Here is a 27,187-nt window from a genome sequence, read left to right as displayed (position 1 = left end):
GCTGAGTAAAAAGTAACCTGGTAGGAGGTGGGGAGCCTCAGTCACCTCATCAGCACAGAAAGAAGCAACATAGATTTGAGATATTTCCTCCTGAAATCCTACCCTCAGTAGGAAGGGAAGCACGGAGCTCTCTATTTTAAGTATTTGTTTTCTTGCTTTTAAATCCCATTTGGGGTTTTTTTAATTGCTGTATCTTTAACACTGTTGCTCATGCTAATCAAAAACACTTGTTCTTGGAGTGTGACAGCCATCTAATAGAGAAATTTAGAAATTAAGCTGTACCATCTATAAAGAAATTGTAAAACTCAGTATTAATGATCCATTTCAATCTTAAACAATAGTTTTGTGCATCATTGATTAATCAAATATATGTAATATTCATTGTTACTTTTGACAGAAAAAATAAGTAACATGCAATGCTATCTTTATCCAGAGGGCCTTACTCTCTTTTCCCACAGAATTCAGCCATTTGCCCATATTTAGCTCATCAGGCAAATGAATTAATCATTTTTCCACTATTGTGCCTGCAAAAAAGAAGAATAAACACTGAGTCTTGAAAGACTTCTAGTAAGTCAACATATTATGTTAGTCCCATCCTGCATTTATTCTCTACATTAACATAAATTAATGAAAGATGCAACAAGCAGCTTTAACTGACATTTTCAGTAATTTGGACAGGGCCAGTCCAACCAGTACTGAAGTCTTAAGAGCATAAACTCAAACCTTAGATGTGCAGAGTGAGTGATACCTAAGCATTCCACCCAGGAGAGAACAGCAGGCAGGCCTGACCCGAATGCACCATTTCTGCACTGAGTGCTGCTGTCCAAAGGAGAACCTCTCTGTCCTCCAGAGCTCTGCTCACCAGCAGGGCAGAGCCATCTCCCCAGGGCTGTGGGGAAGGGCTGGGAGCACTGCAGAGGTGCCAGGTACAGCCCCTGAACAGCGTCTCTACAAACCCTCTGGGCAGTGCCCATGGACACAGACCTGTCCCCCTGTCCTGCTTCATGCTCCTGGCTCTGGGCATTGCAGAGACCACACTCATTTTTCTGCTTGGGCCTGTGGATCTGATTATTGGTTTCTATAAACAATTGAAGATACTGATTTCTTGGCATTCAGTTCTGCTTTAAAAAATTCTGTCATGCTTCAGTTTTCCCTGTTTTCTCAGAGAGCACAACTTCCCTGCCAAGTGAGAAACTTCAAGCTGCAGTTTTTGTTAGGAATTAACACTTCAACAGTAGAATAAACCTCAAAACATGGGACTCATAGTCACAAGTGTGATGCAGAAGGCAAAGAAAAGACAATCTTGAGAAGAGACACTGGGCAAATCCTAGATTTAGAAGCAAACATTAAATTAGCAAGAATTAACACTTTTCTTTTTTTCTTTTTATTAACAGCAGTTCCAATGTTTAAGTTCAATCATCAGTCAGTCTCACAGTTCAGAGATGAGAGTATCTGCAACTCCTTTGAGGCACATGGATATGTGCATTTCTTCCTCATACATTCCCCAAAGTAGCAATAACTTTCTTAACATTCACTAGCTTAAAATAAAAATGTACTGAAAACGTACAATTTATTGTAAGTCTTAGAACACCTTGTCTTTTCCCCATATATTTCATCACAGCAGTATCAAATTCAAAGTCATTAAGTAGAGAGCATGATAATTTATTAGAGCTTCATCTCAAGCTCTATACATAATGCCTTTTCAACATTCTACATTCTTATTACGGTCCTGACAAAATTTCCCTCTGAGACATTAGAATCATCACTGAATTAAGTTAGAAGCATTTAGGCCCAAACTCTTGCAAAGCGCAACAAAAACAGTGTAAAACCTTCAGCATCCAAATTTCTAAGAACAGTAGGGTTTGTAAGCCTAAACATTTAAATGTAAGGGGACTTTTATTTCAAGTACTGTAAAAGAGAAACATTGCCACTTACTGGCAGTACCAATGTCTTTGCAATATTTGTAGGCATTTATGTGCATCTTCAAATGCTCTGTTAACCTTTATAGTATTTGTCAATAAAAAGCCCCATTAACATTTAAACTGTGTATGTCCAACTACCTACTTCAAGCAGGAATCAAAAGATAGCCTGTAAGAAACAGTTATTTATTACAGACTACATTATTGGGACTGCACACATTGGAGATTTAAAAAAGCTCACATTCCTTATAGTTAAAAAACCCAAAAGGTAAAAAATGGTAAAAAAAAAAAAATCAGTCATTAACTGGGAAAAAGACTGAGCATGGCCTGAGCTGGAGATGCGACCATCATGGGTGAATGGGTATCACCAAAAACACAGAACAGCTTTGGAAAGAGTAGTGCAGCCAGCTGGAGCCACCTCAGGAATTCTGGAGCTCTACAGAGATCACACTGGATAGGAAACTAAACTTGAAACACTGCTTTTGCAGTAGGAGCATCAGAACTTACCTGATACTAACAACTAACCTTACATGACATTGAGAATTTGTCCTCATCAGACAAAAACTTAATCAAAGATAACATTATCACTGGACAAGAACTGAAATCAGACAGACTCTTCAATCAAACTGCTGAACTGGAAGTGACAATGATATAATTCACCAGTCCAGCTATGTCCCCTAAAATTTTGTTTCAAGCAACACTGATTTAGTAAAATCCCTGTGTGCTACTTCTGTGAAGTGAATATTTCAAAAAGTAAGGAAAAATAATCCCAGAATCTAGAGACTGAAACTGAAATCATGTAGTCTACTACCACTGCTTTTATAAATCATTAATAAGGACAGCATGACCTGCTCCAATGAAAAGAAAAAAAATCATTAATTGTCTTCAAGTATGAGAGATGCACTCACAGTGACAGCGGAGGCATTCATTTAATCACTTTACAACAAGGAAATCTATAGACTCCATAGAAAATTTACAACCAAAATGGAGCTAAGGTGACAAATGGTGCTCATGTAGCAAAAATGAAAATGTCAAGTCTGCAAATTCAACAAAAACGTGTTTTAGTGGCTTTGCCTCCTCAGGCTCCAGTTTGACAGAGCACCACTTCATACAATCCTTCCTTTCATCTCATGTCCGTCTCGCCTTCTGTTTCTTTGTTTGTCTCTTTGCATCCTCTGAGCCCCCAGTGTCAGAGCCTGTCTGTCCAAGAGCACGGACGCCCTGCAGTCGAGCTGTCAGCTGGAGCAGTAAGGGAATAAGCTGGGGAAAAATAAAAGGGGAGCAAATTGTGCTTACAATGGTCTGAATGGTATCGTTCTTTAGACATGTGGCCCCTAACAAACAGATTCTATTGCATGGATGGCACATCTACAAAGACATCGGAATATGGCAGCAAATCTCAGGGAGGAATCAAACCAAACTTCTGGGAATTTCTGGTAATCAAAACCTAAAGTGACTGTTTGAGAGGAAATCAAACTGCACACACAAATTTAATTTCTCTTCTTGGTAGAACAGAAATCCAGTCATATGAGGAAAGACTACAAGAGCACAGCTTGTTAACAAAGACAGAGGGATTTATACAGCAGGTATTTGTATTCCTCTTGAGAGCTTTTGAACGAGGGAGGGTATAAAGCTAGAGACCAGACTTGAAGACTTGCAAGACTTTTTCCAGTCTGATTGCTCCTGAAGCCAATAAAATAATTATTTTCATTCCTATTATCACTGAATCTGGTTATCTGAATTTTAATGATGCTGTATTGTTTTTTTCTCAGACCGATCAAATGAGAAGCCAAAATTCCACCATGGCACAGGAACTCACCTTCATGCTAAGCTTTTTTTAAAGGAAGGTAATTTTCCAAAACCATGGATACATTTTGGCTTTTCTTACAATATGTCACATAAGGGGACTGTGACTGCATCCCTCCCTGGGTAACAACCCAACAAAGCCTCACTTAGCACAGTACAGCATATTCATTGATAGGACAGTAATATTTGGGTAAGAGCAAAGCCACCCTGACCCACCTTATCGTGGTTGTAACCAGCCAACAGCAGGAGCAGCGTCAGCGGTAACGCGATGTAAGAGCCTTGGGCAATATCTTGTTCAGGCAGCTTTCTCTGGAAACAGTGCACATCATGCATTTTATTTTTTTTAAACAGTTGACTATGAAATCCCTCAGCTCTAAGGCACTCTAAGGATCATGAGGCACATCCAGCTCTTCTCATTTGAATTCCTTCCAAGTGCTGTTCTAGGATTTACTTTGCCTTCCACTTCAAAGCCATCCTCTGGGTCACTCATGCATGCCCCCTTCCTGAGGTGTGCTGCTTTGTAAAGCCAATTCACTGACGGTCAGTCTCCACTGACAGTCAGCCTGGTGTGCTTTGCTTTACCTGTCCCATGCTGCCCACACCTCTGTGACCCCACTACAGCAGCCATGCCAGCACAGAACCTTTCAGGCACATCTGCACCCTTCATTTCCAATTGCTGTTTCATGTTTCCCTCCTGTTCCACTGGCAACTGAACACACAGCAAATCCAAATTAATTGTCACTTTAATGCCACTCATAAACCTCTCTATATTTACACTGATAGAAAGCTTGGCCAAGAGCACAAAATACATGCAGGTTGTAAAGTATTTAGTACTTACAGTGGGACTGAAGACCAGTGTAATGTGTTTATGATATCCAATGGCAGTGAAAGAAACTTGAGGCAAGGTGTAGTCATACTGTGATTTAGACAATGTAGAATCCAGGAGCACCACGTAATTCTGTGGGTAAAAAATACACTCAGGCTACAGCATCAGGAGCAGTCTGAGACAAAATCACATTTAAAGGCAAAGGTCAGTCGAACATGCTTCAAATCTTCCAAGACACTGGTTAGTCCAGCATGAATACAGCTCTGCAGGCACACCACAAATTACACTTCAGTGTCCTTAGAGGAAAAAATATAAAGTGATCTAAGCTAATTTTCCAGCAATATTCTTACCTCTCCATCTCGCAGTAGTGGTGGGAAATGAAAAAACAGGGATAGGCCTAAGTTGACTGTATGAATTGGGTTGTCAAGATTTTCACTTTTGTAGAGCTTCACCTGTAAATGAAGGAAGAAAGCACAAACCAGGTATTTCCAAGCCTGCACCACAATAGGTATTGCAGACATCCCACATCTTCAGGGATAAAAGCACTTCAAAATTCATCATGTGTTTATAAAAACAGAAAGTTGTCAAGTAAGAACACCTGGAAATGTCCTAATCTGGGATGTGAAAAGTCACAGAAACAGTCTTTTTATAGAACTTGAAATAACTTAGGAACGACTGTTGTCTGACATTTTCACACACCTAGTGTATGAAAAGCAGTCTGTGCTGTGGATCACAAAACTGCTCTCACTTGTGTCTGTATCCAGCCTTAGCACACCTTAGCACACTGGAGGCCAGGGTGACGATGGGCACCCATCAACAGCTCACGTGCAGTACATGCAACACAAGACCCCACCTAATATGAAGCAAGCACAGGCTTGGATAACTTCCGCATAATCAAATTTTGACATCAATTCCTATTGCTTAGGCTGAACTGCAAGGGTATAAATCTCCCCAGAAAGATGGGACACATGCCCAGGGGCTCTTCAGTAAGGTGATACATTTTGCCTTCACACCTGCTCTGAGTGTTGGATCCTTTGGATGTCTCCCAAAAAACCCAACAGCACAGCACTGAGATCTTGACAGGTGAGATGCAAAACAAGCCAGTGTGAAAGAAACCCAAGCTCTGCATTTATATTTGTAGGTAACATTTCAAGGAGCTTTTAAATCTGCGAAATGATACTGTAACTCCTACTCCATCAACACCTCTTGCAGACACTTCAGCATTTGCACCCTAAGCCAAAAGGATCAGAGGTTTTTAGCAAGTTTTTTCAGATCATAGTGCAATGTTTTGAATTTTGAAAATTTCAGCTTTCCTATTTGTCTCATACTGTCTATTATTATGTACTTTTAAATTCACATGTCCTGTGGTATCACTGAATTCACATGGTATCTTCAGGTTTTGACATACAGGACAAAAATTTCAGGTGTTTCAGGAATTAATGCAGTCTCTAATACAAAGGACTCATTTCACCCTTGCTGCCTTGATCCCTCTACAGACAGAGCATCTCTAATCAGGGAAGCAGATCCCAAAATGCACAGGCCAACCAGAGAAGGTGTTTCTTAAACATATTCCCATGAAAAATGGAGACATTAAAGCAAAGCAGTCAGGAACACTGTAATCTTCAATTTATCTGGAATTCAAATTCACCTTCACTAAACTATTAGTTCTAATTTGAATTAAAAGTGTGCTCTGGCTACTGAACCACTTCCAGTGACCCCGCAAAAAAAATCATTGTGAAAGCAATAACAAATACACTTGACCAAGATGAAAGCCTTGAACTTACACATAATGTGGAGAGATATTCAGAAGCTGTAATTACATTTCCACTTAAATCAAACTGATTAATTTGCCGGAACGCTATAATATTAACGTCATCAATGTCACTGTTCCCAACCTGCAATGGAAAACAGCCTCGGGTTTTTACCAGGAGAGGAACAGTTAACAAAGGACAGTAACACAACCATTAACACAACACAAATATTGCTGATCATTTTAAATAAAAAGTGAATTTTGTTCTGTACTAAACACATGGAAACTTGAAAGCTTTCCCATTGCAAGTTCCTGTTCTCCAGAGTGCACCGCTTGCAATTGCAGACTTGTGCATTATCAGCATGAGGCTCATGACATTAAGCTAAACTAAAAATGGAAGTATCAAAAGCACACACTATTCTAGAAAAGGCTGAAGTACATCCACAGGGCTGCCTGATCTCAGAACACTGGTCTCAGTATTTTGCATCTGTGCTGAGAGATGCACAGAGATGTTTCTACAGTTGATTAATGTGGAATATTTAACAAAATTCCACCAGTTTTCAATCCAAAATTATTACATTTTATAAAAATAAAACTGCTAGTCCAAATTACAATTTCACCAACATCAAGACTGCATGATTTGGACCCAATAACACATAACAATATCTCTCAGTCCATAGCTAAATATAACAATAGGAGAATATGACAATTTATGATATCCTGAAGTTACTACTGCGTTGTTCCATATTGTAAAGAAATGTTGAAAGGTATTCCATACATTTATTCTCTTGTTTCTGGATGCATAGTTTTCATAACTGTGAAAGAATCCTTTTCACTTGTTTACTGTTTGGGCTTTATCTCACTTCAGTTTTGAGCTATGGTGCTGACACACAATATGGGACCTGTTTTTAAGGAGATGACTTGCTGAAAGGCACTTGTCTAAACAGAATGCATTCACTACATTGCTGCTGATAGAACAGACAGAACGCCTAGACAGATCCATTTCATATTTAAGTGATGCTACAAAAAAAGAGAAAAAATCACCTCAATTGCCCGATGCTGTGGTAAAGCTCTTTCAATGTGATCATTGCCTTCAGCTTTGAGTTGGACATGATACACACAGCCAGGCTGAAAGCAACGTTCAGATGATCAATCCCAACACTGAATAATACATACTTTAATTTTAGAGAGCAATAAGAGAATTTTCTAACACTCCATTCAAGATACGCCACCCAAACAGATTTAACTCTATGCAGTTACATAAAGTTTTACTTATCTCAAATACAAAATTCAACTCAATAGCACTATTAGGAGTGTTTACTGTCAGAAAATAAGAAAAGGCTATACAGAACTTTCATTAGTTTGTTACATCACAGAATTAAAAGAAATCATCTGCTGTGATGAAGGAAAACACAGGATTAAAACCTGACCAAACATTGCCTTCTACTTCAGCAAATTGTTGACTCCTTACAGAATGGTGCCATAAATTCAGCTTCCCCATTCCCTGAAGAACAGTTTACTTCACATACATGCTGTGCAATCAACATCATACCCACAGCCAGTATCCTGCTAAAAATAGACTGTTGATACCTTCACAAGAGAAACTAAACACTTCCCCGAATTCTTTTGCCTATGAAAATTCCCTGCTGGTCACCCAAGCACTGACCAGGGGCTGTGTCATGTCACAGCAACTGCTCAGTGTTTGTGGAGGCCATCACAGTATGCTGCCAGCAAGTTCACAGACATACACAAGTTTTCCCCCTTTTATCAGACTGAATGTTCTCTACATGACCATGTGTCTTCACACAGAGAGACTCAAGGGAGTCTCAGTAAGCAAACATGATGGGAAAACAGAAACCAGTGGCTACTGAAAAGAACCCATTTCATTGCTCCATCATCAGCTGACAGAAAAGTAAATGACAGAAAGCCTCCTACTCCTTACCCGAAGGCCACGGAGCCTGAATTTGCCCTCTTCATCAGTTATTGTGTCCTCTCCATAGATGCTGCAATCCTTCTGTCCCACAGCTTCCACTGAGACTCCCTGCTCAGGCTCTCCATTCAAAGAGGAAACTGTGCCGTAACAGCTAGAGGTGTACAAAGAACCAGTTGCTACAGAGGTGCAGATGCTGTTTTAATGCATATTTTGAAGACATTTTATTCTTACAACTGATGAAAAAATACTTACTGTATTTACCATAGCATGGAGAAGAAAAGGGGTGTTTATAATGTGTGTGTAAAACAGTTTAAATCATCAGAATTCGCTGCAGTTCAGAGTACAACTTTAAGAATCCAAGTTCCCTAAACTCCATGGACAGCAGCTTGCTCTTACCCCTCCGGGTAAGGAAAGCAAGGATCTTCAAGTCAGATACCTGAATTGGTCTACACCATAGCTAGAATAGTCCTCTCCCACGGGAGGCAGCACAAGCCACTTCCAGTGCCACTGAGACAGTGCTTTCATAGCCATGTTTGTTCCTACAGCTCTGCCATCTGGGCTTAGCTATATATCCACATCCATGAAAAAAAGGCCAAAAGAAGTACTTATACACAGCATAATTAAGTTAAATTGAGACTTGAAAAGTCTCTTCCAAACCTGCAAGAACAGAGGTGTGCTGGGAGGAAACATGTATTTGGCACAACACATCCTGACACAGCCCATAGCATTTTCCGTGGCATTCCAGCTCCACTGACCTGTAAGCTGTTCTGTAACCAGTTATCTGGATTTTGAGATTTTGTCCTTCCTGCACTTCAATCATTTGTGATGACGGTTCAAAGCGAAATTCTTTCATCATGGGTTTAAAATAATACTGCCCTGGGCTCTGCAAAGAGGCACAAAATAAGATGTTTACTCATAGTGGTGCAAAAACTCACCAACTCCAAACAAATATGTTTTGCAAGAGCTCTCTGAAGAGCTGAAGTCCTCTGTTCCAACCACAGGTTAAACTGGTCGGAAAACGCGAGCAGTGAAAAACAGGGAGCACATAAGACAATAAACCAATGGAATTCCACCTGGTGACAACGTGTTAAGAGAGGAAGGAAACTGCAGCCCTAAAACCTCACCACAAGCCCTCAAGGACAGGAAAGTGACCACAAAAGAAGGATGTCTGCAAGGAAACTACTCAAGCATGTCAACACACATACAGATCAATAATGTAATTAGATTTTCTTCCCCTAAAGACTCTCCAATGATCATCAACAAATTGGCTTGTTTCATGTTTACAGACTGCAAATTAGTAACTGAGATCAATCAACATCATCTACGACCTGTTGGGGAGAAATCTCTTGCCATGTTAGATTTCCCATTTTTCACTTGCTAAGATTTTAGTGCTGTTTATTCTCAGGAATCTACACCTCTCATCGTGGGTTAGGTTTCAAAGGACACCTGCCACTCAAGAGAGCCCTATTTGGGAGGGCAAAGTAACACAGCCCTGCACAGAGCCACGTTCAGATGAATCATTCCAACTTACCAGATTGGAAAAAGTCAACATGCCATTATCCTGTGTGAGGAGGTTGGACCGAAACACCCCTCCACTGAGAGACAAGAGAACTCCAGCAAGAGCCTGGTCATCCTCTGATTTGATCTGTTTTTGAAAAATCAGCAATTTTAAGTGTAAGTGAGGGTTTCTTCATGGAGAAGGGTTCAGTTGAGAAGCCCCTCGCAGGGTCCAGGTGGGCCAGCTCTGAGCACTCAGCTGCAAGCAGAACTAACCACATCTGTACTGCCCCTCCTGCCAGACCACAGGGCTGCAGAACCCTCTGCTCCCAATCCCAGTCACAGCCCGTGGCACACCATGTGCCACCACAGCTGCCATTCTCTACCACTTCATAGAACACACTGGAGGGCCAGAACAAAGAATCCCAAAGTCTGGAACCAGGCACTAGTTGAACTAGACTACACCTACACCTTGAGGGATAAAATTCATCAAAAGAGGGTGGTCTAACTCCACAAAAGCAAATAAAGCCAGTCTTTTGGACTGCAGGTCCTAACTTTTACTCTATAAACCTTGCAAAGTTATCTTCTGCATGGCAAGTCATGGTCTACAACTGAGCTCATCCACTGAGGTTTGTCTCCTCACAACAAAGATTATTATCCAAGTAATAATAAATTATCCCAAAATCCCACACCCACTTGTCTTTGGAAGACATGGATTAACTTTTTGCCTGTCCAGCTCTAACTGCACACACTATTCATTTAGAACCCAAAGTGTTCAGAACATTACCTCAAATGTCACCCCAGCAAGAGCAAAAGCTTTGAAGTCTCCAACTGTTCCTTCTACTGCAGTCAAAACAAAACCTTCCTTCTGAGCAGTGATTGTGTATTCCAAGTCACTGTGGAGTGGCCCAACACTTCAAATAAAAGGAATACAGTACTTGTTTCAGAAAAAACACTTGGATATCACACACACACTGTCAAGTAACCACTGCATTTCAACTGAAGAATCCAAAGGTTCAAAACAAATCTGTTCATTACCTGTAAGTGCCTTTGTCATCAGTGAAAACTGTGATAAGTGGGGAAGTTGCTCCTTTCTCATTAATGACAATCTCAACACCTTCCAGTTCAGGATGAATTCGCCCTTCCAGAAATAAGCCTGCTTTTCCATGAATCTCTATCAGCTTCCCAGGACAACTCTCTTGGTCATTGTGAAGGGGATTTAAGACAAAGAAAAAAGTCAAAAATACACTTGACACTGTGATTTACAACAGGAGTTTAACTACTTCCAAAGCGATCAGCTGGTGGCCTTTTACCTTAGAACAAGAGATCAATCCACACAATTGCATGGCCTCTCAACACCTCTTAAAACATCTGAACAGTACCAAAATGAGTAACTACATTCTGAAGCTATAAGCACATCCCCAAAAAAACCTTATGGATTTCTGAAGTGGTTGGAGGTCTCAGTGAGGTACAAATACTGCAGCCACATGGAGATGATGGCAATGATACTTCCTTCAAGCCAGATTACACTGAGCTTTGACCACATTTTCTGAGTTCAAATTCAGGTCAGTGTATGTCATGTTTAATGACATTAAGCAAAAATTTATTTCCTTCCCTCAAATGCATTTAGAACATGCAAACAAAGAGGCACATGAAAAGAGGCACTTAACATTTCCCAGTGATTTCAAACAAAGTATGTTCACTTAAGAACCTGAGGACAAGATGGACACTGAACCTAACAAGCAGCATCATTAACTGATGATAACCCTGACAGTTTGGTAACAAATTCCAAGTAGAAACCTTGTTTTTGCACAACTCTTTTTCTAGGTGATGGTATTATGAACAATTCTGAGAATCTGATGTAATACCCAGAAACCTAGCCTTCCTCTTTCGCCAGGTGGTTTTTCAGCACTTGGAAGAATATTCTGATGATAATTATACTTGCATCATCTATCAAATAGCTTCCAAATTCCAGAATGAAACTGGCCCAAAGAAATAGCTGCAACTGAAACTTTCCTAACATTACCTTTTTGAGTTACTCATGTGTTTATCTACACAGATACATTTCTACCTTAAAAATCTACTCCTTTCAAACCATAAATTATTTATATTTACCTCCACTAACAACTGCTTCCACATAAGGTGGGTAGAAAAGCAGCTCTTTTGATGATGGTGTTACAGTAATCTTCTCTCCAGACCTGTAAAACACAAGATATAATTAGAAGAAAATTGAATTAGCAGCTCTCATGTAGAACAGAGTACAGCATATTGACGCAAGAATGCATCTAAATACTCCAAGAAAAAAGTATCAACAACCTAAGCAAAATTCTTGCTATGTGGTACTAGGTTTCCATGCAGCTCAGAGTCACCAAAGGCATGGGCACCCAGACAGAAGCTCTGTCCTATGTGGAGCTGTATCACTATTCTGCTTGGCAGAAACACCACACAATAGCACAAAGAATACACCTTGTCCATGGGAGCTTGGTATTACCTTGCCCAGTAGGAAAATTCATATAAGAATGGTCCTTGGAGCTCCTCCACCATTTCTTGCACTGGTGGCTTTGTTCCTTCCTCCTCTTGACCCTTCTTTTCTCTCTCCTGCCGGCGGCTCTCAATTTCTGCCAGCTGCTGCTCCCGACGCAGCTCCTGAACAGATTTCAGGGGTCCCAAAACTAAGGCAGGTTCACTGTCAATGGATGACCTGGAAATATGGAGAAAAAACAAAATCATCTCGTTCCGTATGGAGGGATAACAGCTTGTTGTATCTGCTAATTACTGCCTTTATAACACCACAGACAAGTCCCACCATATTTTTTAAACCCATTTCTTTTCAACTGCCCTGTTCATTCTGGCAAGAGCACAGGAGTGATAAATTTTTAGGCCAAAGGATCAGTTTGCAAGAGTACCTTTAACAAAGCCTTAAACTAAAAAAGAAAGGCTGGAATATCAAACCTGAGAACAAGCTTAATACAGAAAGGATGAGTTATACAAAAGAAAGACTGCTAAGCTTGCTTTTTTTCCTGAACTATAAACTTCTGCCTCAGAACCTACATCTCAGAAGCAGAGAATACAAGGAGAAATAATTTCTATCACACATAAATACTTCCAAGAGCCAGCAATTCCCAGGAAAAGCTGTGAGTTCTCACCTCTCTGCCCTATACATTTGAACTACTCAGCCATCTTGTCACTGTCCACTGAACAGATTGCTAGATAAGTTCAACCAAGTTCTTAGAATCAGCACAGAACTATGCATTTTGTTTCACTCTCCCTGATCTTGCATCCTCTCTTTTCTAGCATTTTCTTCTAGACTCCAATCATCCTTTATATCTTATCATCTGTCTCTTCTCCAACAGGCTGAATTCTCAGTGAGGAGAGAACCGAAATGATCACGATTACTTTTCCTACAACCACTTTAGATTACCAGGATAGTTCTGTCTCTGCTTCAATCTTCACATACATTCTAGCTTGTCTTTTTTAAGACAAAAATATAGTTACTATTGCTCTATCACACTAAGTTTCATCAAGGCTTTATATTCCTTCTCTGCAGTCCAGACAATACAGAAATATATAAAGGTTTTTTTGGCTGAAAGCCTATTAAAAATCCATACAGGCACACACAATCTCATGATATTCATAAAAAATTACTACAGTCTTATTTTTAAAACATACCAAGCCATTATCAAAAACTGGTGAGAATCAGCCTTGCTTTTGGTTGAGGTTGTTTGGGGTTTTGTGTTAACTGAAAGTTAATGGATCACAGTCATGGATCTGGCACACAGACTTGTAAAAACAACTGGCTTGCTTTTAAACCCAGAGCTGTCCCCTTTATGTTGATGGCACTTCACAAATTGGACTTCAGCCGAAAAGCCTGAGGCAGGATTGATCAGAGATATCTGTGGCAACTGAGCTGCCTTCAAAGCACTTGCCAACCCTCCAAAAACCCAACAAGCTGGGAATGTTGGTACAATATTCACCTCCCCACTAAGTTGTTTTTAAAATCCTAATGGCTCTCTGCTGTCTCAATGTCTCCTTTCCAGCTGCTGGAGTTGCCCAGCAGTTGCAGTGATAGGGTCATTAATCTTTGAGAACTCAAGGCAATGCTCTGTAGGTAATGTTCTCTGAAAAGATGTTTTCTGCACTCAAAAAAGTTTGAGAACTCATAGTCTAGAACAAGTAGACACCAGCAGAGTATCAGTAAAACACTCATCATTATCAGACACTTTCAGGCAGACTTGGCACCTCATACAATTAAAGCTGTTCACAAATCAGTGCTCCCTAGTGAGCTGTCTGTTCAGCTAAACACAAATTGGTGCATTAGTATGTAATCACTCTGCATGCTTTTCCTTTTATAACCCTCTTCACACCAGTAACAATGCTCTAAAGCAGCAGATTCTCATTCTGGGGAAAGAGAAAAGGAAAAAAATAGATGCCAGTGCCTAAAGAGCTCAGACCTAAGCTAAAACAACACCCTCTCAATTCTGAAACATCAGCTCATTAAAGTATACAAAAACTCAGAAAATAATTTCTTTTCACCATGACACAAAAGAAGGGAGGGGCAATGTTGAAATGATGAGACAATGCTCAAAATGAGGGCTGGATTTATCTCTCTCCAAAGAACTCAAAGCACATCTTAGCATAAAAACCTCTCGCAGCCTAGGCTAGGATGCCATGCCCTTAGAAAGCAGCCACTGCAGCAGTAAAACTGGAGTAAAGCTTTATGAGATAAATGTCTTTTTCTTCCACTTTTTATAGCCTCACAATTTCTTTGTCCTTACTTAATGGTAACAGTCACATCCATCAGTTTATCAGTTACGATCGTGCCAAGGACATGGTGTCGAACTGCAGTGAGTGTCAGGATACTGGGAGATGACCTGAAAATCAAAGGAACAGAGACATGAATTCAAAGTCCCCTTCCTAAATAAGCAAATCTTATTTAGCAGAGTCTGCACTCTCACCCCTGAGATTGAAATGCTTTATAAAAGACAATACAGGAATTACTCAGCAAAGCTGTAGTGCTGGGATGGTCATCTACTGGAAAGGGAGCTTTTCCCAATTTGATCCCCAAAGCAATTCCTTCCTTGGTGCCTTCTGCTTCCTCTCAAGCTAAAGCTGATTTGGTTGATTTCGTATGTCGAAGTGTCATTAAACACGTCACCGGACCATAACCTATAAATAACTAATTAAACTTGGCTGACTGAGGAAGATCAGCATTGCTTACTTGTGGTAAGGGTGAACATTTATTCAGCTTGCAGGAAATGGGGTGAGCAGAATCACCAGAAGGTCATGGCACCAGTGACATGCAATAGTGGTAAGTGCCTCTCAGTAATCTTACTACCCTATCTTTTGCATTTCAGCTCTCAGAAGTGACCAACGGTTTTCAGTGAAATAACTCTTCTCTGTTACAAAGCAAACCCAACGCTAAACAGACAGAAGGCTGACAAAAATACCCATCTAAAGTGACTACAGCATCTTTAAAGCCTATCATTATTTGATTGTTATTATTTTTAAGATAGAAAGGACAAGAAAACACATGTGATACACCTTGCTAGAGCTTCCCTCTACGCCTCCTGTCCTGCTGAAAGCAAGCAGGAGAAGGAAGCTTTATGGAAAATCAGGCTGGTAGGTGTAAGGTCAGAAACAGCCGCACTCTTACGTGTCGTAGGTGTAATAGTCGTGTTCAAACTGGTGGCAGGAGCGCGGGGTCACTTCATACACACCTACAAGCATTAAGGCAAAGAATGACCTGCTGAAAAAATTTAAGTTGGCTGAATTCTCAAGATCACATGAGAGCAGAGGTATAGAAACAACTGAAAAATTCCACTATGTATCTGCTGTCTTTCACACAGACACTTTCTGATGTGTCTGACAAATAGAACCCATATGAATGACATTATTTTAACATGATCTTCATTCATCGAAGATGAAATACTTCCATGACCAAGAAAAAAAATAGTAATATTTTATTTCTGGAATCTAGATTTGATGAAGGACTAAATAGCAGAAGAAATTGAGAGTTCTAAAAACTTGGAACAGATCATTTATATACAGATGTAATTAAAACAATGCCTTTCGGAAGCCTTAGAAACCACAACAGATTTATGGTTTTTTTAGTTCCCAGCACTATTAGCTAACTGGTTATTTTTCATTTTTAAAACTAATATTCTACAGCTGTTACCTGGCTTTGAAAGACAGAATCTGTTAACTCCTTTGGACAGGTTATAAACACCAACATTCTCTGGTCCATTTCCATCCTGATAAAATTCCTGTGAACACATAGCACAATTCCCTATTAGTAACTACCAAATGACAAAATGAAAACAGTATTTACCTAAAGATACATCAATGCCCCATGTCTTTTATAACAGCTAGCATCACAAGACCATTTTACCAAACTTAAAAGACAAATCTCACAGCACTCTGAACATCAATGCTCCCATGCTCTGTGACCCTCCAGAGACAGGAGAAAGCCTTGACTCCAAGCATAATCCAACCACCCTCCACAAGGTCATTAAAAACATACAAGAACATTTGTTTCCTACGTACCAGTGTGATTGCATGAGAAAGAGAACACCTCAGCATATATCCAGTCTGCCTGAATTCTACTCCTGACACATCTTCCTCCAAGACTTCCAATTCCAAAGACTTATTCTTCCAGCACCAGTCTTCATGTACAATGCTTACTAGAATACATACCACACAAAGCATTTTAGTAAGGTAAAACTGAGTAAATAAGGGCAGGTTTTGTGATATAAAAAGCTTGGATTACTCTAACTTCCCTGACAATAATCTTCAAAGATAAATACCCAACAATGCCTGTAATAACAGACCTGGCTCACAGCACTGCAGCATCACCAGGAACCAAACACATCTATCAGGAAAGCTGTACTATGAAAAGGAAAAATGAAGCCTGGCCACCCTGGAAGGCTCCTCAGTGGGCACTACCACTGTGACAGGCAAAGTAGCCTAGAGGACACCACAACCTAACCCCAATTTAACCTGGTGCAAAGATATTCCCTGTACTCCTGTACAGAGTGCAATCTAATATACTCCTTCTACACCTTTCCCTGGAAAACAATTTATTTTCACAGGCCACAGCAGGCTGGGCAAAATACGTATTGCTCTTAGGAGCAGCGCTCTGGAAGCAGAACTACAGTGTGTTCCTGTTCTTAGGCTTGGGACAAGCCAGTTCATGATAAAGCCCACTTCCCCCACACCAGCCATGCAGACCCTGAAACTCAGGGCAGCAGTAACCTTTGGGCTGACACAGGGTTAAACATCCAACATTAAGAAAAACCTGATGCACTGTTGTAAGGTATTTTTCCAGATTCTCTCAAGTTTCACAGCTGTGTTGGGCATACTGTAAAAGGCATCCATGCTAACAGAAGTGCTCAGATGAGGTCACAGATTGAGCTCCCAAGGCACCCCACAAGCAGTTCCCCTGGTCCTACCTTTGTACTTGCCCGGGAGCACCCCCTGGAAGGTGAAGGGCACCGAGTCCCTGCTCCCTGCCAGCTGCAGGCTGCGCTTCTCGCCCTGCCGGTTCACGGACTGCAGCGTCACCAGCAGCTCACCACACGCGTCTGGGAGGCAACACAGCTCGTCAGGCTGCACCCCAAAACCCCTCCAGCCACACCTCACGGGTACTAGCATTCAAATGATTACTCCCTCCCAGTATGCTTCCAATTAAAACTTCTTTCTCAGGCACACGTTTACCAGCGGTTTTTTGCATTCTGCAGGACTTCAAGACTGTTAATCATAGTCTTTCATCTAATGGCAAGAAAAAACCTGAGATCAACATTAAATCCCTGGGTCCATCTCACTCTGCAGACACTAAAGAGCCCAGTAAACACCTGAGAGACAGAACAAAAAGTGCAGGGAGGATTCAGAGAGAAAAAAGGAAGGGTAAAAAATGACAAAAATCAGCCTCCAATCATCATCTGCTGAAATCAGTGGGTAATCAAGGAAAATAGCAGGAGAGAGGAACCTTAAGACTAAAATAAAGACAAAAAGCTTATGAAAAGAACAGAGGTTGAAAGCTTCTGCCAACAGCTTGAGCATCTATCCTACAGTTTTTACACTCACTGCTCTTTTCCCTTTTTTTTGTAAACTTCTTTTTCACCTCCAGTACTTCTCTGATTGATGTACAGTATCCCAAATGGCAGTCAGGACCATTTCCTTCCAGAACCTACCCATCCTCTGAGGAAAGAATACTCGCTTATCGCTAGCAAGTATTAAAAGTAGGTGCATAACTTTATTCCAAACTTTGTTAAGGTAGGTACCTTACTAGGCCACAACGTCCCCCAAAAAGAGCTGCTTTTTCCATGTGCTGGAAGTTATGTTTACACATCTGCTGCTGGGACTAACCACAGCAAGTGTCTTGGTCTCAACAACACTCACTCACACATGCAGTGCTAAAGTTCTCCATTCCCACTGCCATTTCACTTTCACAATGGACTTACCTAAACAAGAGATCTTCCCTGAGACAGATGCCAAAAACTGAGAGAAGGTCACATCCATCACTGGTCTGTCAGTAACAGTGACAGGAAACATTTTGGGTTTCAAAGCCAATCCTGCTCTAGTTTCAGCCTCTGGAATAATTACCTGTAAAGTATATGACATCAAGACATCACCAGCTTCCAGATACCCGTCCAAATACACTCACTCTGCTGTCTTCAATGCATTTATCAGAAATAAGAAAATGGAAATTTACTGGAAATCCCAGGCAAAGCAAAACCAGCCTCTCCAACATGCTTTCCAAAATATAAAATCTTCTAGAACACCATGACAGTCCAACAGTGAAGCTCATTCTTACCTGAACATTGTATGTACCCGATTTTGCCTTGAAACAAAATGCTCCATGAGGGTCCGTTTCTGTTGTAACCAGTGATGCTTTGTCTTTGTCTTCAGGTATCATGGTTACCTTGTATTTACTAATCTGTTTGACTGTGTCAGGGAAACGAGTTACTGAGATGTGGCCACACACACTGAACCTGTTAAATAAAAGCCAGTCATCAGAACAAATAGTTTGATTTGACAAAGATCATAAAAAACCACTTGTTTTAGAACTTCCTTAAAAAGTAAACCTCACTATGCTGAGGTAATACCACTTAAATTGAAAATGATTTCTCCTGAAAGAGAGATTTGCAAGCAATTTGCTTTACTCTTCCCTGCCACTAACCCAATCACTTCAAGCCTTTTTTTTTTTTTTTTTTTTTTTTTGTGCTAGGCAATGGATTTAGGACTTTCTCCCCACAGGTTTTAAATAATTTCAACTGTTTTGTGTCAAAAACCTCGAATATGATAGGTAATCCACAGGAACACAACCTTGGTACACCTACACTTGTGAAAGCACAAGACAAGATGACAAAGTAGAAGCTGGTAAGTTTTGCTTAATGCCTTCAACGGCACAACATAGCTAGTTATTGAATAAATTTCACCCCATCACTTAGCAGCACAGAGGGTTTTTTCTAATTGCCTGGCTATGTCTGTAGGAGCTGACTGCTATTTGACTCAATAAATTCCAAGTTTTCACTGCTCCAGAACACTGCCACTATTTTCTCCTCTGAAGTCCTGGACACAGAAACGTGACTCTTTCATCTTCCTCAGCTCACACTGTATCTCCCACCACCACCCAGCCTTAGACTCACAGTCAAGGCATCAAACAAGAAAAAGACAATTCATGTAAGGCAACAATGACCTTGAAAGTGAGGAGTAAAATGCAGAGGTTTGGTACAACGCTGCACTACTCAGCTGTGTGATTCCAGATACCCTCCTGCTGTGCAAGAGTGAAGTGGCAGGAAGCTTCTCTGATGCTTTCTCGGTTCACATACCATTCTAAAATTCTTAATTTGCCCATGTCTTAGTGTCTTCGTTTGCAAGGGAGAGCTTATGAAGAGGCTGCTCTAAACCTTAATTATTATTGAGCAAAATACTGTGCAAAAAACATGCACTCATGCTGCCCTATTTACCTTGAATTTCTTCAGCAACATTTAGCTCCTGACAACACTACACAAGTCTGGGCATGGCATGGGAAAGGATCACCCATTTTCACAGCCTCATCCACACATCAAATTGCATTTTCATCCTGATGCCAGTCCTTACCCTGTTGCAATGATGTTTGCCAGCTGAGGTGTATTTGGTGCAATCTTCACAGTAATAGTATCAAAAAACAGGTGTTCTTTCCTCGCATGAATTGTGTATGTACCTGTTGTTATGTTCTCAAGGCGGAAAGAGCCGTCAGCTTTTGTCTTCACTGTAACAACAAGAGTTAAAAACCAGGGCACATGTTGACTGTCTGTCCTTATGTATCAACAGATCCAGAGGGCATGCACTGCTTTAGGCTATTTTTAATTCATATTATGCAACAAAGAAATAGTATTATGTTTTTTTACTAGATGAACCTTCACTTCTGTATTTCAAAGTACAATCTGGCATATGGTTGAAAGAAATTAAGAAATTTTCAACTGCCAAACAAATGAACACTTAATGCTCTCATCTAAACCAGTAAATGCAAAATTAATCAACTGCACGAAATCCACTTTAATATTTCAAATACATTGCAACAAAAGCAGTGTATTATGCTTAAGGGTTAATTCCACATCATACACTAGCCCTGAACTTGCATTTAATAAATGCTTCCCTGTAGCAACAAAGATCAATTGCATACCTTTAATCTGATTGTTCAGAGTCACAGTGGCATCAGCAACTCCTTCTCCTTCAGGACGATTCAACACCCTGCCTGTGACAGAGAAACCCATCACATGGAAAACAGGCTGAAATGGGAAAAAATTAACATCAGTCTTTACTCAGGAAATGCAAACACACACCTACAGCAATCAACGCCAACTGTTCTCTCTCCACACACATACAAAGGAAACTTATTTCCAGCTCTAGGAAAAAAATGTACCAGGATAATCACAGTGAAAGTACAAACTGATCTCCAGGCATACTGTTCCTGTAAGCACAGAACACACATTCTCCATTTATCTCCACTGGGCCCCAGTCACAGATCACAATGCCATACACAAGGAACTCTGCAAACCAGAAAAACCTACAGGCCCTTCTCCAGAGATGTGACAAACTCAACGAGGAAATTCAAGCAACCTGGAAGATTATTGCCAGTTTGCAACATGGACATGAGGGTGAACATAGCAGACAGCTTTGCCCTATTTTGTTTCTTCCTAGTAAAAGGGACCAAAGTACATAAACACAGCACGGTACTAGAAGCTGTCTTCTACCTGCTGTGCATAAACAAGTGTCTTCAACTTCTTACAAAGTTTTTCCACAATACAGCTGCTTTCTGCTAAAATCAGTTAGACTTTTACAGGAATGAGTGGCACAAAAGGATTATTCCCTCTGAAGGCCTTACCTCGATCTGTAAACTGTCATGCTCTATAAGGAAGTCCAGTCTAGATGGAGCAACATCAAAGGTGATTCTCTCTCCCCTGTAGAATGGTATCTGAAAAGAAGACACATGGCTTTGACTCCTAAACTGTGATGACAGAATGGTTTTCCTTTACCATTTTCCATGTTCTTACCACCACCAGACACCTCTACCAAGGGTCAAATGAGCTGCAAACCTCCTGGAAAAAATAGCTCAGAGGGATGGAGACACAAATATGGGCAGTATTTCAAGACTGATGGAAACCATGAAATTATCGGAAAAGATGGAAAAGTAACCCCCTACTCAGAATACAGCAAAGGTATTTGGATGTGCAAGAGCTTACAGATAGGAGACTATATGACTGCTAGAAGTATTAAAGGAATGAGAGAAGCCTGAATCCCATGTGTAGAGCACACAGACTGAGAATGCAGGACCATCACTCCAGGCAGTGGACAGAGAACATGCTCCCACACCATCCAGATGTAAGAAAGAGAATGGGAAAAAAAGGAAACAGCTTAAAGGAGAGAAGGGGGCAACACCACACTCTGGTTTAGAAAATGAAAGTTAACAACGCACTGAATAGACAAGCAATGAATTTCTAGTCACTTACCACAGTGTATTTCCCACTTGGCAGAGAAAGAAAGCTAAAAGATCCATCTTCTTTTGATACAACATTGCACAAATAGGATAAAGACTCATCTCTTGATTGGAACCCATCCACAGGAGAAATATTGCAGCCTACAACATCCTGTGGTAATAAATGCAATACAACCTTTTGTCTCAAAGAAAAATAGAGAAAATCATTTGGGAGGGGGATACAGGAGGGTTCAAAATTCTCAACTGTGAATGAATGATGGGAAATATAAAACCATTTTAGAGACAAAGTTTGACAATATGGCTTAAAATTCAGGTATGGGTAAAACAGGAAAAAACAGCAAATAATCAACTTTATGGTAAACAAGGACAGAACATCCAACGTCCCCAAAACTCCAGCAGGTGTCTTAACTGACTTCAGTTCTGTGGACAGGGTTAACATTACAGAACAGAGCTCAACTCTGCATGACCAGATGTCTCTCTCATTTCTTAACACACTTGTAAGGTGGCAATAGAAGCTGTTGAACTTTGTCTTCCCATCAAGCGGGCAAAGAGTAATTAAGATCTCATGCTGAAGACAAATTACAGCCACTCATCATGAAATAATTCCATGGAGGTCATGTTAGATTACAAGGGCCTTGTTGGGAAAGAAAAAAAAAAGAAATCACACAAAAGAACCAAACACAAAAATACAGTTTGAGGGGTTGTACAAACCAGTGAAGGACAGAGATGAGTATCAGGGCAATGTGAACCTAGAAGCTATTTAGTTCTTATTTATAGCCATTCTCATAGTGAAAAGGTACTGATCACCTCTTTAGAGACTGAAGAAGAGAAAAGGAGAAACATGACCCCTTTCATGGGTTCTCCATCACTCCTCACAGACCCAGAGACGTTGTAGCCTGCAACAATCAGGGGGCTGGCAGCATAAGCATTGGAACTTGTCACCCGCACCACTGTCTTCGACTGAAATACAGAAGCAAATATTTTCATCAAAAGCAGGCATTAAATCTCATTTACAGCAGTAACAGTCAGAGGCTGTACATTCAACAACAGGAACAGAGGCCAGAGCAGCAGCCCCCAAAGAGGGTCCCCAGGCTACTCAAGACACAAAGACACTAAAGCAAAGATACCTTCTAGAACAGTATTTTTTCTGCTTTAGTGATTTAGGAAATGGTCAGGATATCAAAGCTCCTCAGAAAACAAGCAGTCTGGGAGGGAAGGATTAGAGCATCTGCTACAATATTCTTGCAAAATGTACAGGATCAGAAGATGGAAAGCAAGAGCTCATTTGCCAGTCCTTCCCTGGCTGGCTTCACTATCCCCAAACTGGGTCTGTATGAGGCAATTTCTTGACTACCTGAATTAGATGTAGAAAAGCTCCAGTAATCCTGTCCACCCACAAAGCCCCTTCCTCACACTAACTGATCCAGATGAGGTCTAACAGATCCATCCTCCCTAAACAGGCAAACCCGAACTTCTGTAGGTTCTAACCTCTTTCAACATCCAGGTAGGATGAGATGCAAAGATTTCATATTCGCCAGGAAGCACTTTAAAGAAAGCAAACCTGCAAGGCAAGAAAGGGATTATGTCTTTTCAGAAACAGCCACTAACATTTGTTCACAGAAAAACAATTCAGACTCTATTCACATGTTAGAAAAAATATTTCAAAACTCTTACAGTCCCAGTCAGCATGGCAGAATTGAAAAGATTTTGCGGAAATGAACAGGTAAATTAAGTATATACCACCCACACTCACTTTCCTCCAGGTTGTGTAATAGTTGTTTGTATGTTTATGTCACTGCCAGCATTTCTCAATACAACCTGAACTCCAGCAGGACCTAATGTTTGACCTTTGCTGAGAACCTGTCAAAATAAAAAAGAAACCGAAGTATAAACAAATAAAAATAACTTGTAGAGTAGAATTTGAATGTTTTTATGAAGGCCGAATTAGCATAAGGTGGAATAAATAAAGATAAAGGAGTCTAACCTTTCCGTTCACAGAAAATCCTGTGAACACAAAGTTAATATCACCTCCCTTTGTGCAAATGTCATTAATGCCATCCACGTGGATGTCTACACTGGTTGGTTCTGGAAGAGAAGAACGATGAAACAGCGTGGTAGTTAGTGAGAGAGCAATCACAAAGAAACTGCTTCAGCTTTACAAAACTATCACAGAAATGTATTAATTCAAGCATGCCAAGTGTTGCTCTGGAAGTCTTTCTTCAGCAAATTTAAAGCACCCCCAAATCCCAATGCTGAAAATCCTCTCTCCCTCCTCCTGCCGCAGCCATTTTTGTCAAAACCCCACATTCTTTCAAATCAGTTCAAGAGTTACTTTGTCAGTGTCTACCACATAGCTTTACCTTCCCCTGGTACAGTAAGTACATTTCAGTTACTAAACCATGCAATATGGTTTATAGGTTTTGAAAAGTGCTCCATCTTCCCTGCCAGCTGCAAGTTAGAGATAAGTCTGACACTGCAGATACAGTGTCCTATTGTAAGAAGGCATACAAGCACTTACCAAAACTCCACCCTAGGGGAGGCTCAATTTTAAGAATGAAATCCCCCTAAAAAATAAAAAGCAGTAACTGTCTTCATTGATCTAAATTCAATTTAGCTAAAGGATGAAAAAGAAAGTCAGAACACAAGCATCATGCTGCAGAGAGGAACACAAGACTCAAGTGTACCATTCTCCACCATTCTCCTTTCCTCCTGCTTATGATACTCTGTTCAAAGCAGCAATATCTACCCAGACAGGCTGGGATGCTGGGCTCACATCCAGCCAAGAGCAGAAATTAAGTATCACCATGTTTATACTGCTTCCAGCACAAACCTGGCTCACAGTCAAGCAGCTCAGTGCTAGAAAGTGTTCAAATCTATCTCTATTCAAATCAAATCTACCTGCCCCAACAGACGGGCTCTAAATCAGCCTTTGATATTTCCACTGGGTTGTATTCAACCACTCTGCCCAAACACAGGATAACAAAATTCCAATCCTTTTAAAAGCTCTGATCCAAAAGGGTATTAATCAATACAGAGATCCTCTTTATATCAGAGAGCACCACATGTGTTCTGCACATTCTGGAGTTCATCGTGGAAAGGCTCAAAGGCCTAAGAATGAAATCACCATGATCAGAAAGCATGTTACATTTTTAGACTGAGAAGGGAAGGAATTATTTGGTGGCTGGACTAGATGACCTCTGAAGGTGCCTTCCAACCCAAACCATTTTGTGTTTCTACTTCTGATCCCTAAGTTAACTAGCTCCTCAAAAGAGCAAACCATTTTGACCATCCAAGGGCAACTTGAATTTGATCTGAAACACCTTTCCAGTCTAGCAGACATCAAATTACTGATACACTCTGAGCTTCCTTGATCATTATTTCCTTAAGACATTTTTAACATCTGCAATTAACCACTCAGGTTATTCAGTCATACCAAAACACCGTCTCATATACATTTATTTCCATTTCTATAGGTAAAAAACTGAAAGCTTTATCTGTACTCTGTAGGAGCCTGTACTTTTCATGCAGTACCTGTACAGCTACAGCACACAGCTGCTGTCACTAATTCAGGCTCCCAGTGCTGCAGTCATTCCACTAAACAGCACAAATGCAACTCTGCAGCTACAGTTACCTGGCCTTTCTCTTGAAGAATTAGCACTGGGAAATGAAGTAGTTGCACTATAAAAAGAAACAGTTTGAAACTTTGATCCAAACCGAACTAAATTATATCCTGTTTCAAATGTTTCATGGTGGGTGTTGTTCTGAGGTTTAATGTGCCGGCAGATCGAGGTGGAGGCAGCTGCTGCCTCCAGCACAGAGAGGACAGCACAGGTATTTATGTCTTACCTTGTCATAGAGGGGAATCATGAAATACCCATTGTTCGGAGCACAGTCTGTCTGGTATTTCAGAGTACCATGTTTTGTATATAACTTAATCTAAAAGAAGCAAACAAAACAGACACAAAGATATCTTAAAACAAGGCGAGGAGCGCTGGAACCAGGCACTCTCTAACCCAGTCACACAGCAGCAGCAGCAGCCGTGCCCAGGGAGCAGCGGCACACGGTTTATGGCAAGCAGGCTGTAGAGTGCCAGGGTGAAGAAGAGCCGCAGCTCCACCGCCACCTGTGAGCGCGGCCCGGGGGCAGCGCTCGGTACGCCCGGCGGGCATGCGGGGCCGGCGGCGGGCGGGGCGGCGGCGCCCACCTCGATCAGGGAGTAGTTGATCTCCACGTCGGACTTGACGAAGCCGCCGCAGCCCACGACGATGTCCTCGGAGCCCCGCGCCAGGGCGCAGCACAGCGCGCAGAGCAGCGCGGCCGCCGCCCGGGGCCGCATCCCCGCACCGCCGCCACCGCCCGCAGCCAGCGCCGCCGGAAGCGCCGCGCCGCCACAGCGCCCCACAGCGCCCCACAGCGCCCCCTGCCGCCGCGGAGGGGCCCGGCCGCCGCCCGCGCCGCCCCGCCGGACGCGCCCCGGCCCGGGGGCGCCGCCAGCCGGGAGCGTCCGTCCCGGGAGCGTCCGTCCCGGGATTACCCGTCCCGGGAGCGTCCGTCCCGGGAGTGTCCGTCCCGGGATTATCCGTCCCGGGAGCGTCCGTCCCGGGAGTGTCCGTCCCGGGATTACCCGTCCCGGGAGCGTCCGTCCCGGGATTATCCGTCCCGGGAGAGTCCGTCCCGGGAGTGTCCGTCCCGGGAGTGTCCGTCCCGGGAGGGTCCGTCCCGGGAGTATCCGTCCCGGGAGCGTCCGTCCCGGGAGCGTCCGTCCCGGGAGTGTCCGTCCCGGGAGCGTCCGTCCCGGGAGCGTCCGTCCCGGGATTATCCGTCCCGGGAGCGTCCGTCCCGGGAGCATCCGTCCCGGGAGTGTCCGTCCCGGGAGCGTCCGTCCCGGGAGCGTCCGTCCCGGGATTATCCGTCTCGGGAGCGTCCGTCCCGGGAGCGTCCGTCCCGGGAGCGTCCGTCCCGGGATTACCCGTCCCGGGAGCGTCCGTCCCGGGAGCGTCCGTCCCGGGATTATCCGTCCCGGGAGCGTCCGTCCCGGGAGTGTCCGTCCCGGGAGCGTCCGTCCCGGGAGCATCCGTCCCGGGATTATCCGTCCCGGGATTACACGTCCCGGGAGCGTCCGTCCCGGGAGTGTCCGTCCCGGGAGTATCCGTCCCGGGAGCGTCCGTCCCGGGAGTGTCCGTCCCGGGAGTATCCGTCCCGGGAGCGTCCGTCCCGGGAGTGTCCGTCCCGGGAGTATCCGTCCCGGGAGCGTCCGTCCCGGGAGTATCCGTCCCGGGAGCGTCCGTCCCGGGAGTGTCCGTCCCGGGAGTGTCCGTCCCGGGAGCATCCGTCCCGGGATTATCCGTCCCCGGCTGCGCCTTCGCACCCTTTGTAAGCGTAGCTGATGCCAGGTCACTTCAACAAAATAGACTGTCGTCTTCAACCTGTATGTTCTGGCCATTTGTGAACGTAACTAAGGTCAGGTAACTTCTAC

The 27,187-nt window shown here is 42.3% G+C and overlaps 1 protein-coding gene across 1 annotated transcript; it reads right to left on the bottom strand.

Moving 5' to 3' along the window:
- Positions 1 to 1,361: 1,361 nt before the first annotated feature.
- On the bottom strand, positions 1,362 to 26,064 carry LOC116452079 (nodal modulator 1). Its single transcript, XM_032126208.1, has 31 exons — positions 25,916 to 26,064; positions 25,558 to 25,647; positions 24,230 to 24,275; positions 23,696 to 23,796; positions 23,465 to 23,571; positions 23,200 to 23,272; positions 22,519 to 22,671; positions 21,725 to 21,862; positions 21,100 to 21,189; positions 20,398 to 20,503; positions 19,833 to 19,983; positions 18,544 to 18,721; positions 18,191 to 18,332; positions 17,180 to 17,311; positions 16,275 to 16,411; positions 15,907 to 15,994; positions 15,385 to 15,448; positions 14,507 to 14,602; positions 12,223 to 12,432; positions 11,847 to 11,929; positions 10,770 to 10,929; positions 10,519 to 10,645; positions 9,766 to 9,879; positions 8,990 to 9,117; positions 8,244 to 8,385; positions 7,346 to 7,429; positions 6,336 to 6,446; positions 4,902 to 5,003; positions 4,564 to 4,683; positions 3,942 to 4,034; positions 1,362 to 3,179 (listed from the first exon to the last, which is right to left on the bottom strand). The coding sequence occupies exons 1-31, from the start codon at positions 26,045 to 26,047 to the stop codon at positions 3,048 to 3,050; spliced, it is 3,630 nt and encodes a 1,209-aa protein (XP_031982099.1). The 5' UTR covers positions 26,048 to 26,064; the 3' UTR covers positions 1,362 to 3,047.
- Between the last annotated feature and the right edge of the window lie 1,123 nt (positions 26,065 to 27,187).

The sequence above is a fragment of the Corvus moneduloides genome, chromosome 16 (assembly GCF_009650955.1).
Source record: "Corvus moneduloides isolate bCorMon1 chromosome 16, bCorMon1.pri, whole genome shotgun sequence".
Classification (NCBI taxonomy): Eukaryota; Metazoa; Chordata; class Aves; order Passeriformes; family Corvidae; genus Corvus; species Corvus moneduloides.
The sequence above is the reverse complement of the archived record's forward strand: the minus strand, read 5'-3'. Positions and strand labels throughout refer to the sequence as shown.